The 14,750-nt window shown below is 39.4% G+C and overlaps 1 protein-coding gene across 7 annotated transcripts in view; it reads right to left on the minus strand.

Annotated features, from left to right (window-relative positions):
- magi3a (membrane associated guanylate kinase, WW and PDZ domain containing 3a) overlaps window positions 1-14,750 on the minus strand; it is a 95,214-nt gene that overhangs the window by 7,818 nt on the left and 72,646 nt on the right. For all 7 annotated transcript variants that reach the window (XM_077733008.1, XM_077733001.1, XM_077733014.1 and 4 more), the window contains 11 exons: window positions 12,945-13,142; window positions 10,212-10,823; window positions 8,788-8,819; window positions 8,138-8,396; window positions 7,957-8,051; window positions 5,588-5,780; window positions 4,755-4,964; window positions 3,015-3,200; window positions 2,847-2,940; window positions 329-371; window positions 46-183 (listed from right to left, as the gene is read on the minus strand). In XM_077733008.1, coding sequence (XP_077589134.1) covers window positions 46-183; window positions 329-371; window positions 2,847-2,940; window positions 3,015-3,200; window positions 4,755-4,964; window positions 5,588-5,780; window positions 7,957-8,051; window positions 8,138-8,396; window positions 8,788-8,819; window positions 10,212-10,823; window positions 12,945-13,142 — 2,060 coding nt within the window. The remainder of the gene's footprint in view (window positions 1-45; window positions 184-328; window positions 372-2,846; window positions 2,941-3,014; window positions 3,201-4,754; window positions 4,965-5,587; window positions 5,781-7,956; window positions 8,052-8,137; window positions 8,397-8,787; window positions 8,820-10,211; window positions 10,824-12,944; window positions 13,143-14,750) is intronic.

Genomic DNA, 14,750 nt, shown 5'->3' on the forward strand with positions numbered 1-14,750 from the left:
ATGGTCACTTTTTGACTTTGGCTAGCCAAAATGTGAAAATCTCACATGGATCCTCCCATCTTTAAGTGCAGGGCCGTCTTCAGCCAGGCGCAGGATAAACAGACCCATGTTGTACTCTTTACCTCCCCTTAGACTGAAGCCGAAACCCCTCTGGCTACGATCCAGCTCCACCACAAAACAATCCTTTTTGTAAAAAAAGATCAATTTAACGGTGTATAAGGCATTTGAAATGTCTTTTTCCTCTTGAGCTGAGACGGCATTGTAACAGCTGAGATGCCAAACACATGAATAAGGTGAAAACAGTTCGATTGAACAAATGCAAACTAACCTGCTTGAAGGCTGATGGGTTGAGTGCTACCACGTCACCATTCCTGCTTCAGGAAAAACAATAATCAGAAATTAACCCTTGCATTGGCATTGCATCTTTCCTATAGCCATTATTATCTTAACTCTGAGGTTGGCAACTATAGGCTCTGGAGCCACACGGGGCTCTTTAGTCCTGCCCTAGTGGCTCCCTGTAGGTTTTTTCAAAAATGTTTGAAAATGGGAGAAATACATTTTTTGTTTTAACGTGATTTCTGTCGACCAACATGACGCATTCTTCGCGTTTTTTAATGCTGTAAAAAATTGTAGAATAAATATTGAATATCAACATATCTGTCAACAAATATTTGCCTGGGACACAAGTTTTACCAGCAGGGCGGGACGCTAGATTGTGCTTGTTGTAACCAAACTGGTGAATGTGTGGTGGGGCATGGATTCCAATGTGAAATGAAAAAAGATAATTGAGGAAAACAGAGGATTTAACGTTTTTGCAAATTTTGTTCCAACCCAGAAGATTAAAAAAAACATGGCAAGTGTTGTGGTTTTGTCCAATCGTCAAAATAAAAATGAAATTTAAAAAAAGTCAGATTTAATTATTGCAATTCTTTAATTTAATCAAAGCAATGAAACATAATTCATTATAATTGTAATGAAGTTAAACTCGAGTGGGCATTCACGTGGTGCTTCGTTATCTACAGAATGCACTGCGGGTAAAATAAACATTTAATCAAGAACGCTCATGATATATTTGTAGCCAACAAAGTCATTTTGATAATAGGATAACGTTGATACATACAGAATGTGTTGCCTTCATTATAAGGCTTTTAATTTTTTGCGGCTCCAGACATATCAGTTGTTGTTTTTTCCATCTAATATGGCTCTTTTAACATTTTGGGTTGCTGACCCCTGTCTTAACTTATCTTTGCCAGTCTAGGTCAAAGTGCATTTATTGTGGTAGTTATGAAAAGAGAAAAATGATATTGAGAACACCTATTGAGAGCAATAGACCTTCATTCCATTTGGACTAAGTGATCATTCGTAGCGTTAAGCAAAGCGGGGCCACAAGATTTACAAACTAAACCAAAAACAAAACAAATGAATAAATACAATTCAGATTGTAAAATATTCCTAGGTGTTTCAATGTTTTAAAATGTACTTGTCAGTAGTGCGGGGTGAGCGAGAGGATGGACCGAAGTGCAGGGAAGCAGACGGACAGAGGGATTGGGTGCACTAAACTAAAGTACAGTAATACCTCGACATACGAGTGCACCAAAATACGAGCAATTCGAGATACGGGTAAAATTTCGAGCAAATATTTATCTTGAGATATGAGGAAAATTTTGATATACGAGCATACAGTGGACACAAGAAGCTGCTCATAAGAACATAATTTGTCTTTCTGGTTGCAACTTCCTTGTGTAATGTCTCTACGAGCAATGAGCGGAGCGTTGCATTTTTCCAAATTTTAAACCAGTCTACACAATCCTGGCTTGAAAAAAAATCTGACAAAAAATAGTTTCTGCTATAACTCAGCGATTCAGCACACAATTATTCTAAGCTTATGCTCATGCTTTCCGCACTTAACTTAAAAAAATATTTAATTCATTTAGTACAGTGGTTCTTAACCTAGGTTCGATCGAAACCTAAGGGTTCGGTGAGTCGGTCTCAGGGGTTTGGTGGATCCTTTGCCGTAGAGGTCAAAACACATCGACTCATCATGTCTATACATGATAACATGCCCCGTTTGACCATCACTGGCTGCAAATGATCACATGCCATTGAATGCGAGGAATTTATATATCTTGAAATTAAAAAAAAACTCATTTTTTATTTTACATTAAAGTGGGGTTCGGTGAATGCGCATATGAAACTGGTGGGATTCGGCATCACCAACAAGGCTAAGAACCACTGATTTAGACGCAATTATCAAAATGAGTTGACAGTCCTTTAAGTGTGAAATGCAATACTGAAAACAGCCATTAGGGCGCCCCATTAAACCGTTTTAGGATTTCTGACTAAACCAACAATCCCTGCCAAGAAGGTTATGTCATGTGGTATGAACGGAAAATCAGTTCTGATGTCAGGACGATATAACCTCAAAGTCATGTTATGAGCTACTGCTGAGCAATGTGATGACAAAGTTCAACTCAATGTTTCAAACTGTTGTATTGGCAACACATTTCTCTGCAATGTCACCAGAAAAATGGCTTTGTACAGCTTGCCTGCTTAAACATTTTTTTCCATACAAACTACAATAACGTTTGATGAGCCAAAATCAAATGCTGAGCAGGTGAGGATCTGCTGCAGCAGGATTAAATGTGTGGCATAAAAAGAAGCCTGACTACTCTGTAATCTTTTTTTTTTTCTTTTTCCCTTAGCACCACTATTCAAGCTGAGATGCACGGGATTTTCCGTCTTTTTGTGTGAGCCAACGGGTAGCAAAAACCGCAAGGTGAAGCTAAACGGTTGGACATATTTTTAATTTGTCTACAACCCCCAGTTGAGAGTCTGTGAGCATGTACCTGTCCACATAGTTTGGAGGCTGCTGGCCAACAGCTCTGTGATGCCCTGAAGGACTCTGCATGGCTGAGTTTGTGGTGGACGGAGGCATGCTGTCTGTAAAAGTGGTTTAAAACCTATGAAACATTTTTAAAAATGGTCCGCTTAATGAAAAAAACATGCCAACCCACCGTCTTCAGGTACAACAGTGAGTGTCACTGAAGTGCCAGCTTCCTTGATTAGCTGGACAATGTCGTTGTGTGACAGTTCTATGATGGACTGACCGTTTACAGCTGAGATTCGGTCACCCACTTTCATCTGACCGATCCGATCAGTCGGGCTGCCGTCAATGATGCGTCCAATCTTGTGAGGTATTACTAAAATACACACAGGCATCAGTCATGTAAGCATATTTACAATTATTGACTTGACTATGGATGCCATTTTTCTCATAGACAGCAGGCTTTCTCGTTTGAAGCCAGTCACGCACAAAGTCAATGGATTCTAGACCCCTCATGGTATTGAGCCTGACAGACGCAACTCAAGTGCTGATATAGCTCACTATTTTTAAAAATGCTTTTTGCGTGGTTATTTAAAAACATATGCCAAAAGCTGGTTTGCTATAATTCCTGAAAAAAATTTGCAATGACATGTAAAATACAGAATTACTGGTTAAACACTGTTTACTGTTTTTTAGTCCTCTGTCAGGCCCACAAAGATTAGGGATGCCTTGATCGCCTATTTTGCACGTGAGTTGATTCTGAGTGAGCAGGTTTTGTGTATCTGCCAATACTGCCTCCTGTTTCAATACTCCAGAAATGAATTAAGGAGCGAAAATATCTCACCCAAATGCATCCCCCCCCCCCACCCAATTTCTCCATCCAATATTAAAGCTATATTATGAGCGTTAGTAGTGATTTTAAAAAAATGTGAATCAGTTGTGCAGCACAAAATAGTTGGCTCTCATAAAAAAACTAATACAAAAATATATTCCAACAAGATGAGTTAGGGGGCATTCTTGACTGTGATTTTCTTGAATTTTATTCTCTTTGTTCTGCAAAGTTAGTTTGACTCATGTAAATATAAGTATGTAGTATAGTACTGTATATGTACTTTTTGCAGTATACCTCAGGATTATTTTGTTTTGTGTAACCCTTAATACAATTTAAAACCATGATCTTTTGATATTCAATTTCGATCCTCTGGAAATGACCTGCTTGGGCCTGATTCCCAATCACATGATCAGATACATCTATCTATCTCCAACAAAAATGTTTGCCCACTATTGTAATGCAAACTGCAATTAGGCTTTGCCGTTTTGGATCATAACATGATATGCATCAAGACGCAATACCCAGTCTAAATAACTACACAGCAATTTAATTAATCTTCCTTTTGTCAATCACAATGGTGTTTTTGACTCATTCACTGCCATTTAGAGCGATAGACATCAAATTTAAACTGGGATCCCAGGCACTGAATGATAACTTTCAGTCTCAATGATGGCAATAGATATTGCAATTAATTTTATGAAATAACAATGAAACCATTACAACAGAAGGAAGATAGTTAATCAATTTCCTTAGTTTCAGTGTTGTAAGTGCTAAAATGCTGAGCAACTGTATGGTCAATTGTCCCTTTATATAAGTGTGAGCATGAATGGCTGTCCGTCTCCTTGTGACCGAAGTCAACTGGCATAGGCTTCAGCACCCCCCGCAAGTGACCCTTAGCCCATGAGTCTCATGTTCCTTGTTGGGGATAAGCCGTACAGAAAATGAATCTTTATTTTTGTATGCATAGCTGGTAAATGACAATAGGAAACAGGGTCACAAACCTGAAAATTCTCTTTACCAACTATGAAATATGATTTCTGACATATGGCAAGTTCTGAGTTTGGAAATACAACATTTATAATGACATCCATGACTGACCTCCAGGAGGTGGTTTGTTCTTTGAGGTGAGGATGACAAAGCCAAAGCCTTCGTTGTCTTTACGATGTAGAGTGACTTCAAAGGACTCTTGTCGAGACAGATAGGCAGCCTTCGGAGGCTCCATTCCCGTGATCGTAGGAGAGCTACCGACCCGAACAGGTGTCACCTGCATGGGCTGCTGCCCAACATCCTCATCCCAGCCACCACCATCTGAAAAAAAAGTCAGATAAGAGCTTCTTGGGCTATTTCAGCAAGACTAAAAAAGTTGGTGGTCTCAGTGAACTATTAGCATTATTACAAATAAAAAAACTCTTTTTTTTGACGTGAAATCACACCAGGGACTAATTTGAAAAAAAAAAAAAAACGTTGAATTACATTTTTTATCCCGATTGAAGTTACAACTGGCATGCTGACTGACTGAAAAATTATAGTCAGTTCTACAGTATATCAAGATTTTTCTTCAAATCTTATAAACAATTTTGTTCATACTTTCACACAATTATAGTTACTGTAGCAATATCAGTCGTAAAACACCAAATCGTTAAATAATTATTGTTCACATGCCTTTTGCTTGCATACTTCATTTTGAACACACACCCAAGGCAAGAACAGGACCGTATTTTACATAGTTTTTGGAAGAACAGAGATCATATCGTAAAAACAAATGCTAAGGGGGCCATATTTCATTTATTTTTTAAATAATCGCCTGACACAATGGAGAAATATTGAGACTGGTTTTGGATTCTGCACCCAAAAAATCATTTTATAATAGCTGATAGAGCTACCTCAACCAACATTTTATTACTTTTATATTTCTTAAACCATCGACTCACCTAAATGTGTAAATTTCCTACGAATCGTTAGCATGACCTGACCATTGCGGGCAGCGTTGGTCATCAAATCTAGTACTTGTTTGTGCGATTTGGCTTTCACAGGCACGCCATCTATACAAAGTAGCTCATCACCCGCCCGCAGGCGGCCGTCCTTCTCAGCAGCACCCAGCGGGACAATGGCGCCTATGTACACCTGGAGACACAAAAATGATAATGCAGTGCATTAATGCGCTGACACAAAAAGCAAATCTGATTTCCTGCAGGAGAAATGACTTTCTTTTTCCCTGAATAGTATCAATTTGATATATATTATGTACTGTATTATCTGGATTAAAAGTAGAACTTTTTCATTGTTTTGCTAGTATTGCTGCATATTATGCCTAGGTGCAACTAACATGTTCACTCCTTTTCCTCATTTTCTGAACCACTTTATTCTCATTCAGGTTGGAGGTTGTGCTAGAGCCTATCCCAACTGACTCTGGACCAGAGGCAGGGGACACAAGGAGACGGACAAACATGCACACCCACACCTAGGGGCAATTTAGTGTGTCCAATTAGCCTACCATGCATGTTTTTAGAATGTGGGAGGAAACCAGACTACCCGGGGGAAACTCATTGAGGCCCAGGGAGAACATGCAAACTCCACAAACATGGACTTAATTTGAGCTGTGAGGGCGACGTGCTAACCACTCACTCACCGGGCCACCCTAACTAATATGTTTTCTTTCTTTATTTATTTTGTCATCACTCTGACAGTCGCAGGAAGGTTGCTCCAGCTCTACTCTAAAATCCACAACCAGCTATTGTCAAATGACGCATACATCACAAACCTAACAGAATGATCTGGCCTCTTCAATCAATATAGGGTGTTGGAATTTTATAAACATGTATTGTAGCGATAGAAAAATTGGTTAGCGCATAGGCCTCAAAGTTCTGAGTTTGAGGGTATAATCCCATGTTCCCTTTGCATGTTTTCCCCAAGCTTGCGTGGGTTTTCTTCAGATACTTTGATTTTCCTCCACATCCCAAAGCTAGGATGGTTGAACACTCTAAATTACTCCTAAGTAAGATTGTAAGCGTGAATGGTTATTCATCACCTTGTGCCCTGGATGGCCACCAATTCAGGGTGTCCCCTGCTGGCTGCAATAGGATCCAGCCCACCCTGCGACCCGTGTGATAATAAGCAATACGGAAAATGAATGTCAAATGTGGTTCCTACGGCGCTCAGTAACGGCAGTGAAATGTCTCCACTTCCCAGCAAAGGAGGAGTAAGAAGATGAGAGCAATGAGCAAACACGGAGCTTCCTACTTCAAAGTGAGCAGGATTCTCAACACGGGCATGGATAGTTGTCGTTTCTATTCGTGTTGCACTCATACTCGGAAAAAGAGCATTAGCTGTTATGAATACCATTAACACGGACAAAAGTGGCAAATGGAGCTATTTTCAGCTGACTTCTCCATCTGCGTTGGCATGCGTAAACATGTCCTAGAAACACACGGGCAGACATGACCAACGATTTCTCATGTGTACTTTCTCAGTTCTAGTTTAGTCTTTATTATTCTCAATTTGGATTGGCTCGAACTGAAAAGGGTGAACAGATGTGCAGTGTAACTGAAACAACAATGGCAACTTTTGTTCATCTTCTGTACCGCGCGTCCTCAAAAGAGTTGCTGGAGCTTATCCCAACTGACTTCAGGCAAAAGGCAGACTACACTGTAGACTGGTCGCCAGTCAGCCATAGGGCACAAAGGGAGACAGACAACCATTCGCACCCACAATCATAGCCCGCGCTGGCCTGCACCGAAGTCAGCGGAGTGAACCAGGGTTAGGGTTGGGTCAGCCACACCTGAATCAAATGATCAACTGATCAGAAAGCTGTCCACAAGCTTCATACCAATCCCAAACAGACTGGATAGGGGCTCTCGAGGACTGGTCTTGGCCAACCCTGCTCTACACCATAGGCGGCCAATGGCAACTTATGTTGAAATAAATAAATATTACATTGAATTGTGAATTATATTTAAAAGGATGTATATAATGAGTGAGTTTGATTCATTTAATAAGGGTCAGCATATATTAATGTACTTATTTATATTCATGGTCATGAACATAAATGTAAATATGTAAGATTGTAGCGAGTCCACTGTGTAGATACATTTAGATAAATGTTTCTATAAAATCATTTCTAACATTAAAGTAATAAATATAAAACCAACAGGACATTTCAGATGAGGTCCAAAAAAATCTTTTTTTCCTTCTTCATTCCACATTTTTTGGCTAGAGCCACTTATAGTCATAAAAAAAACTTATATAGTAAATTTTATAATAAAAAGGTTTGAAGTGAGGACTGAATGAGCTCCCTACTTACTGGTTGTTCCGGGCCTTCACCTCCGAGGACCCGAAAGCCGAAGCCAGACTCATGGTTTCTCTTAATGAACACATCGAGATCCTTGGAGTTTGCAGCTGCAGAGAAATGAGATATAATGAAAATAGAGAAGACAAAGATGCAAAATTTATTAGGTATTATAAAATAATTAGTATCCACATACGTTGGTTATCCAACATAGCCTTGGATTTGATGTACAGATCTGAAGCATCTGGTTTGGGGGAAGAAGAGCGGATGACGTTGGCGAGCGGATTAGGAAGCATCTCTGTATGACCGAGAGTCTCGGGGCTGTTGTTTAGCTCCGATCTCTGCAACTGAGTAACAGGACTAGAGTGGGTGTGGTGAGCAGTCTGTTGACCGCCTGGCGCAAATGTAGGTTGGGCTGTGTGCTGGGGAACAAGCTGAGATGTTGGAGCAGTGCGCTGAAAGAGAGGATCACATAAGGACATAAATTCGAAACACAGATAACATCAGAAAGCACAGGTAACTATGTGCCAAGTGCTTGCTGCTCTGCATTCTGCTAGGGATTGATAGAAAAACTGTTGCTGTTTCAGCTTGTCACTACTGCAATAGTGCAGCATTCAAGAGCAATGTAAGAGTAATTACTCACAATACCTTAAAAATCTGAGCGGTGTAACATTGTTTTCCAGAAAAAAAGTTTTTGGGCAAATACCTGACCAAAATAGTCACACACTCATCACACTGGCTGATGCATGCAGTTAATATAATAATGTATTATTATCTGGGATTGGATTGATCATTGACTATAGTAGTATGTACTTTCTGATCAATGAGACGTGTGTTTCAACTTACTGGTTTCAATGATTTCACAGGTGATGTCTGACCTAAAAAAAGAAATAGGTGAAAACATTTAGTAATTATGTTTCTGTTTAATGTAGTAAGCAAGTGAGATATTAAATTGCTAAATCGTTAATTGACCCGCAGTGAATTAACCAAACTCTTTCAACAAGAGAAGTAGTAGTGGTTAATTGCTAACTCAACAAATATGACTGGAATGGAATATATACCCTGTAATTATATGATATTGATAGGCAGCTACCAGATTTTTTAAACTGGTCTGTCTGAAATCTTGATGACCGTTATGGAGACAATTGGGCTTTGAAAGAAATGTAACCAGAGAGAGGGAGTATTCTACAATCGCAAAACATCTTTAATGAAAGTTCAAGAGCTAGAGAAATCAGAGAGTATTTTCTGTATTTTTTCTTAAATTACCATATCTACTCGCATATAAGCCGCCCGCGCATATGCTTGAAATTGTTGAATTTTGAATTTCTTGCGTATAACCCATCCCCTGATTCACAATTTCCACCTCCATATTCAGGTTTTAATAGGGAGTACAAATGGGTTACGTTGAAGGGAAAATCTTAAGAAAAATCATAATGTGGTATTTCTGAGATACTGTCTGAGTCAATATCATAAGGAAGTTAATATGCTTGTCCTTGTAAATGCAAAATATCAAATTATTCATTTTGAAAAAAGAAATGTCTATCTTGATGAGAACCTCATGCCTTCTAAGGACGATGATTACAATTTTCTTACCAGAAGTTAAAACATATTGCTTCTAACGTCAAAATATCTAAATTCTTTCGATGGTTAATTTTCACTGCAATTGATGTCATTGTTTTAAATTTTTTTTCTAAATCAAAGCTACTCGCTTCTGGCCAGTTAGAGCACGTTTAACTAGGTAAGACGTGCCCCGCCCTAGATAAGATGGCCGCGCCCCGAGCGAGCAGTGACGGGCACAAGTGATTTTTTTCTTGAATTTCATTCATAGGCGTCAAAATAAATTGCATTGTCTTGAGGCATGGCGGCATTGCGGCATTGCATCATGACATTATGGTGTTAGGGCATTGTCAATTTGCAGTTTCATGCATGTGGACTTTATATGCGCATATAAGCCGTACCCCCGATTCATCAGTTTTTTGTCCGACCAAAGCAGCTTGTATGTAAGTAAATACGGTACTTAAAAAAATGGCTCAAAATAGGGATGTGAACAATGTGGTCTAAACGAATAATAACTGTTTAATATAGCTTTCATTTCATGTGGTTATAAATGGAGTTGTAAATGACAAGATGAAATGTGTTAGGCGGAGCTCGCTAACATAATGGCCCTCTGTGTTAAACTAACCACGATGGATGTTGTCCACAACAAAAATCAGTTGTCCACCATGGTGGTCCCCAACATCCCTTCCATAAATCCCAACCCAGTGACTCACCTCCACGAAGAACCAGGACATTAACCTCACTACCCACAGGCAAGTCTTTGAGTATGTCCACCACCTGCGAGTGACTCAATGTCTGGACATTCTGTCTGTTGATCTCTTTGATGACATCACCTTTCAGCAGACCACGGCACCATTGTGCATCTAGAATCATCTTCACCTTTTGACCCAGTGGACAATCAGCAATTGCAAAGCCAAAACCTCCGGGGCCTTTCAATAAAGGGACACTTATGAGTTCAGGCTGAAGCAGTGTGGCATCTGGACCCTCCTGGTTGTGGGCATGCGGTTGGTGGTGGTGGTGGTGTGAGTGGTGGGATTGGTGATGGCGTCCCCCGTTAGCCATTGGCGGTACTACAGAACTTTGCCTGAGGAGGGTTCCTCCTTCCGGGATTTTGTGTTGGCAGTCTTGAGGCGTGGATGTGCTAGGAGACGAGCAAATATCCTTGGAGGCGTCCTCACTGCTGCCAGAATCCTCAGGTAGCGGGTATCCCCGGCAGAGGACCATGTCGACATACTGGTTGATGGGGATGGATTGAAACATCTGCACCACATCAGCATGTGTTTTTCCCAACACACATGCCCTATTGATGTCAACAATTACATCACCTGGAAAAAAACATGTATTTTTTAAATGCATTCGGTGAGTGAGTTCTAAAAGAGATGCTAGCACTCCTTCATGAATATATAAAATCGCAGGTTTGAAGGAACAGCCTGACTAAAAGGTTCACAAACAGATCTGAAGTGCCAACTAAATCACTGTTTGAGTAGGCCAGCTAGGAAATGGCCTGGGGGGCAGTCGAGTGGAGCGGGTGCTAAATTTTTTCGGGGGAAATATATTCAAGGAAAAAAAATATTTAGGCGATGGATTGAGTGGTTAGGACGTCGGCCTCACAGCTCTGAGGGTCCTTGGTTAACATCCAGGTCGGTCCACCTCTGTGGAGTTTGCATGTTCTTCCCAAAATGAGTTCTGGTTTGAATCTGTTACTGTGATTCGTATTACGGTGCCCTAAATCACTCATTATTGGTTTTTCCTATTGCGCTCTTGTTGACAGTGAATTGTGGTAGAGGGGTTGCGTATCATTTCACTGCGTTCGCCCTCTGCGATATTGTAAAATGAATGTCCCACTTTGATTGCTGTCAATACAACATCTAAGAATTTTAATGTGAAAACATCCAACACCCCAGGTGCTCCGCTATGAAAGTGATGATAGAACGTGGATGAAATTAATGTACCGGCAGCCCCTTTAATCACTCATTTTAGGTGAACCATAAACGATTAGGGATGTAAACAATATATAAACATAATTTATTTTACAATATATACTAACTATATTGTTGTTTTTGGGGGTTGCTCATTACACTTTCCAACCAGGGCACTTAGTTAGCATATAGTACCTGTCAACTTACACATTTTTCCCGTATTTTATATGTTTTTGGATCATTTCAAAGTACCGTATAACAACTTTTGGACAGGAAATTTTTTTCGTACATTTTTTGTAGAAGCAATCTCGTTTTACCCATTTTGGCTCCAATCCGAATCGTCTCGGTTATTGGCAACTGACGCAAATATTATCCTCAACTGCTAATATTGTCATTCCCCTTTCACGCGTCCGCCTTGTCAGGAAGCAATGTACCCAGACAGTCGAGATGTCAGCGTCATACAGCGACATCTACAGAATCTTGAATTTAGTGCATACTGATTCGGGATCCTGTCTAGTTTGGAAAACATTTTGGACTTTGAAGTGCGCCCTAAGTGAGTAAACATGTGCCGCATTGCATTTGCACGTTTTTTTTTTATCACTCAATAAGAGGAATTGCAATCATTAATAAGGGGACCAATTGGCCGAGGTTGACAGTTATGTTATTATAGCTGTTTGACAAACTCGCCTCAACAAGCCCACCCAATTAATCCTCTTCGCTGACAACTAAAGATTAGATTTTCCATGTTGAATGCTACATAGCTCCAGTAGTCCATAGTCAAGATAAAGTGAGGAAATGAATCTTTACAATAGCATGAAAATGAACATTTATCATTAAAAAGGGGTGGTGTAAAAATTATAATAATATTAAGACACAAAAAAGCATTGCCATTTTGCTGCCTTATTGGTACAAAAAAGTGTTAAATTTTGCAAGTGCTGATACTTTTTATACAGATAAACTTGGGGAAAAGGGCATAGTTAATAATAAAGCATGCTTGAGATTCATTAACAGATATGTCTTGTGTTTAGATTCACTTCTCAAAATGGTCTTTGTTTGATCATGCAATGTATTTTTTTTTACAGCAAAGGCACAGTTCTGTAGCCTGCACCCATATTTGTTTGTGTACTCTGAGTAAATGAAGCCGCATTATGCATGCAAATGATTTGAAGCTGAGTGTCAAAGTGACACAGATTATCTAAATAACAGTAGGTACCATAGACCAATCTAAACCATAAGTAACTAATCAGACTTTTGCTCAGAAGAAGAAATCGTTATACCTCGTTATAAATGGGATGAACTTTAGCAGACATTAAAGAAGGAACCTGCTGGTCTGACTTTCTTCAGTTTTGTGTCAGATTATGCAAAGTTACTCAGAGATATCTTGTACGTTTCTAAAGAAATATAATCCTTGAAAGTTTGAAGACAAGTATGCTAGAATGCAGTACTTTGAAAAATGTTGTCCCTTTTGCCACCTAGCCTCTTTGACTTGTCCATCGCGATACAGAAGAGTCAAAGTAGGAAACTCACCAGAGGCAATTTTCTTGTCGTGTGCAGCAGGGCCATCAGTTAGAACATTTTTGACCTGAAGAAACTCGTCTGGACGGTCTCCTCCAATAATGGTGAAGCCGAAGCCCTGTGGGCTTTTTCGAAGCGCAGTCTGATAAATGGTGCCTTGTAGCTGAGATGGGTCTCGTGTGAAGCGATGTACTCCATGACCAGTCTCCTCTGTCACAAAGAGAAAATGAATAAGAAATATGGAGAAAATTTAATTGAAGATCTGATTCTTGCAAGTTCAGCTATCTTAAAATATCTTATAAGCAAATAATGTAGTACTAGTCCCGTGATGTGAACAAAGAAATAAACTGCCACCGGTTTGTAGTCATCCAACAATATTATAACCCTCAATGTGTTCTTTATAGAGATAATACATAACTGTCCGTTGAGCTGGGTGTAAAGTTTATTTTCGTACACTTAGATGGTAGCACGTCAATATTCATGACCAAAAAGTTAAACCTAACAGAATGAGGAAATTAAAAAGTCCAAAAAACAAAACAAAGCAAGACAAAAAAAGGTAAAATAGGCATCTGTTAATATAAGTTTTTCAGATAGCTAGCACCTAAAAATAAACATAAGTAGTATTGAGTGTTGCTCAGTTAAACAAAAAAAAAAAGTGTGACTTATAGGCCCCCCAAAAATATGGTAGTCAAAAGATAGTTTTACTGTGTCAATGGAAATTATTCATCTTCTATGCGGGTTACTGTGATTGGGTGGCAATCAATTTAAGGCAGACATGGGCAAACTACGGCCCGCGGGCTACATCCGGCCCACTAGGCGTTTTAATCCGGCCCGCCGATGTTGTCCAAATAATGTTTTTTTTCCAAGATGGCGGCGTCACGCGGAAGCCAGTGGCAGTAGCTCTGTCCACACTTATTTGTTTTCGTGTTTTGCAGCCCTTCTAAGTTTTTTAAATTACATTTGAATATTTCTTAATACATTCCTTTTTATGTGACTTTGTACTTTATATTTTTTACTTTAATGATGAGTGATGAGTATGTTAATACTTTAGTCCTTTTTTTCCTGTTTATGTTTCATATGTACTGTTAACGGATGCACTTTTTTATATGTATCGTATCTTTTGCTGACCCGGCCCAATCTATCAAATTTTTAAAGTCAATATGGCCCCCGGACTGAAAAGTTTGCCCACCCCTGATTTAAGGTATATTCCGCAAACTGCCCGTATTTGGCTGGGATGAATCAGTGGTTAAAAAATCATCCTCTGAGAGATTTGTGCACAATACAGTGATACCTCGAGATACGAGCTTAATTCGTTCCGGGACTGAGATCGTATGTCGATATTCTCGTAACTCGAACAAATGTTTCCCATTAAAATGAACTAAAAATATATTAATATGTTCCACCCCTCTGAAAAAACACCCAAAAATAGGATAATGGATTGGAAAAAAAATGTACATGTTGCTGTTTGTATTGTATTCCCTTCAAAATATTCCGAAAATGATGCACACAAATGTCCTTAGAATAGAATAACGCAGGACCACTTGCCAACGAGAAGTGATATATACTCGAACAAGCGATCACTACGCCATTCACGCTGAGTGACGGGAAAAAAAACATTGAAAAAAATGCAACGCTCCACCCAGTGCTAGTAGTAGCATCTGTTATACACGAAAGAGATGCGTCAAAAAAGACGCTACAATGATGAACAGCCTCTTATGTCTTGGCCACCTGGCTTTCTCGTATTTCTAAATTTTTCTCATATCTAGAGATAATTATTTGCTTGAAATTTTACTCATATCTCGAAATGCTCGTATGTAG

The sequence above is a fragment of the Stigmatopora nigra genome, chromosome 1, assembly GCF_051989575.1.
Source record: "Stigmatopora nigra isolate UIUO_SnigA chromosome 1, RoL_Snig_1.1, whole genome shotgun sequence".
Classification (NCBI taxonomy): Eukaryota; Metazoa; Chordata; class Actinopteri; order Syngnathiformes; family Syngnathidae; genus Stigmatopora; species Stigmatopora nigra.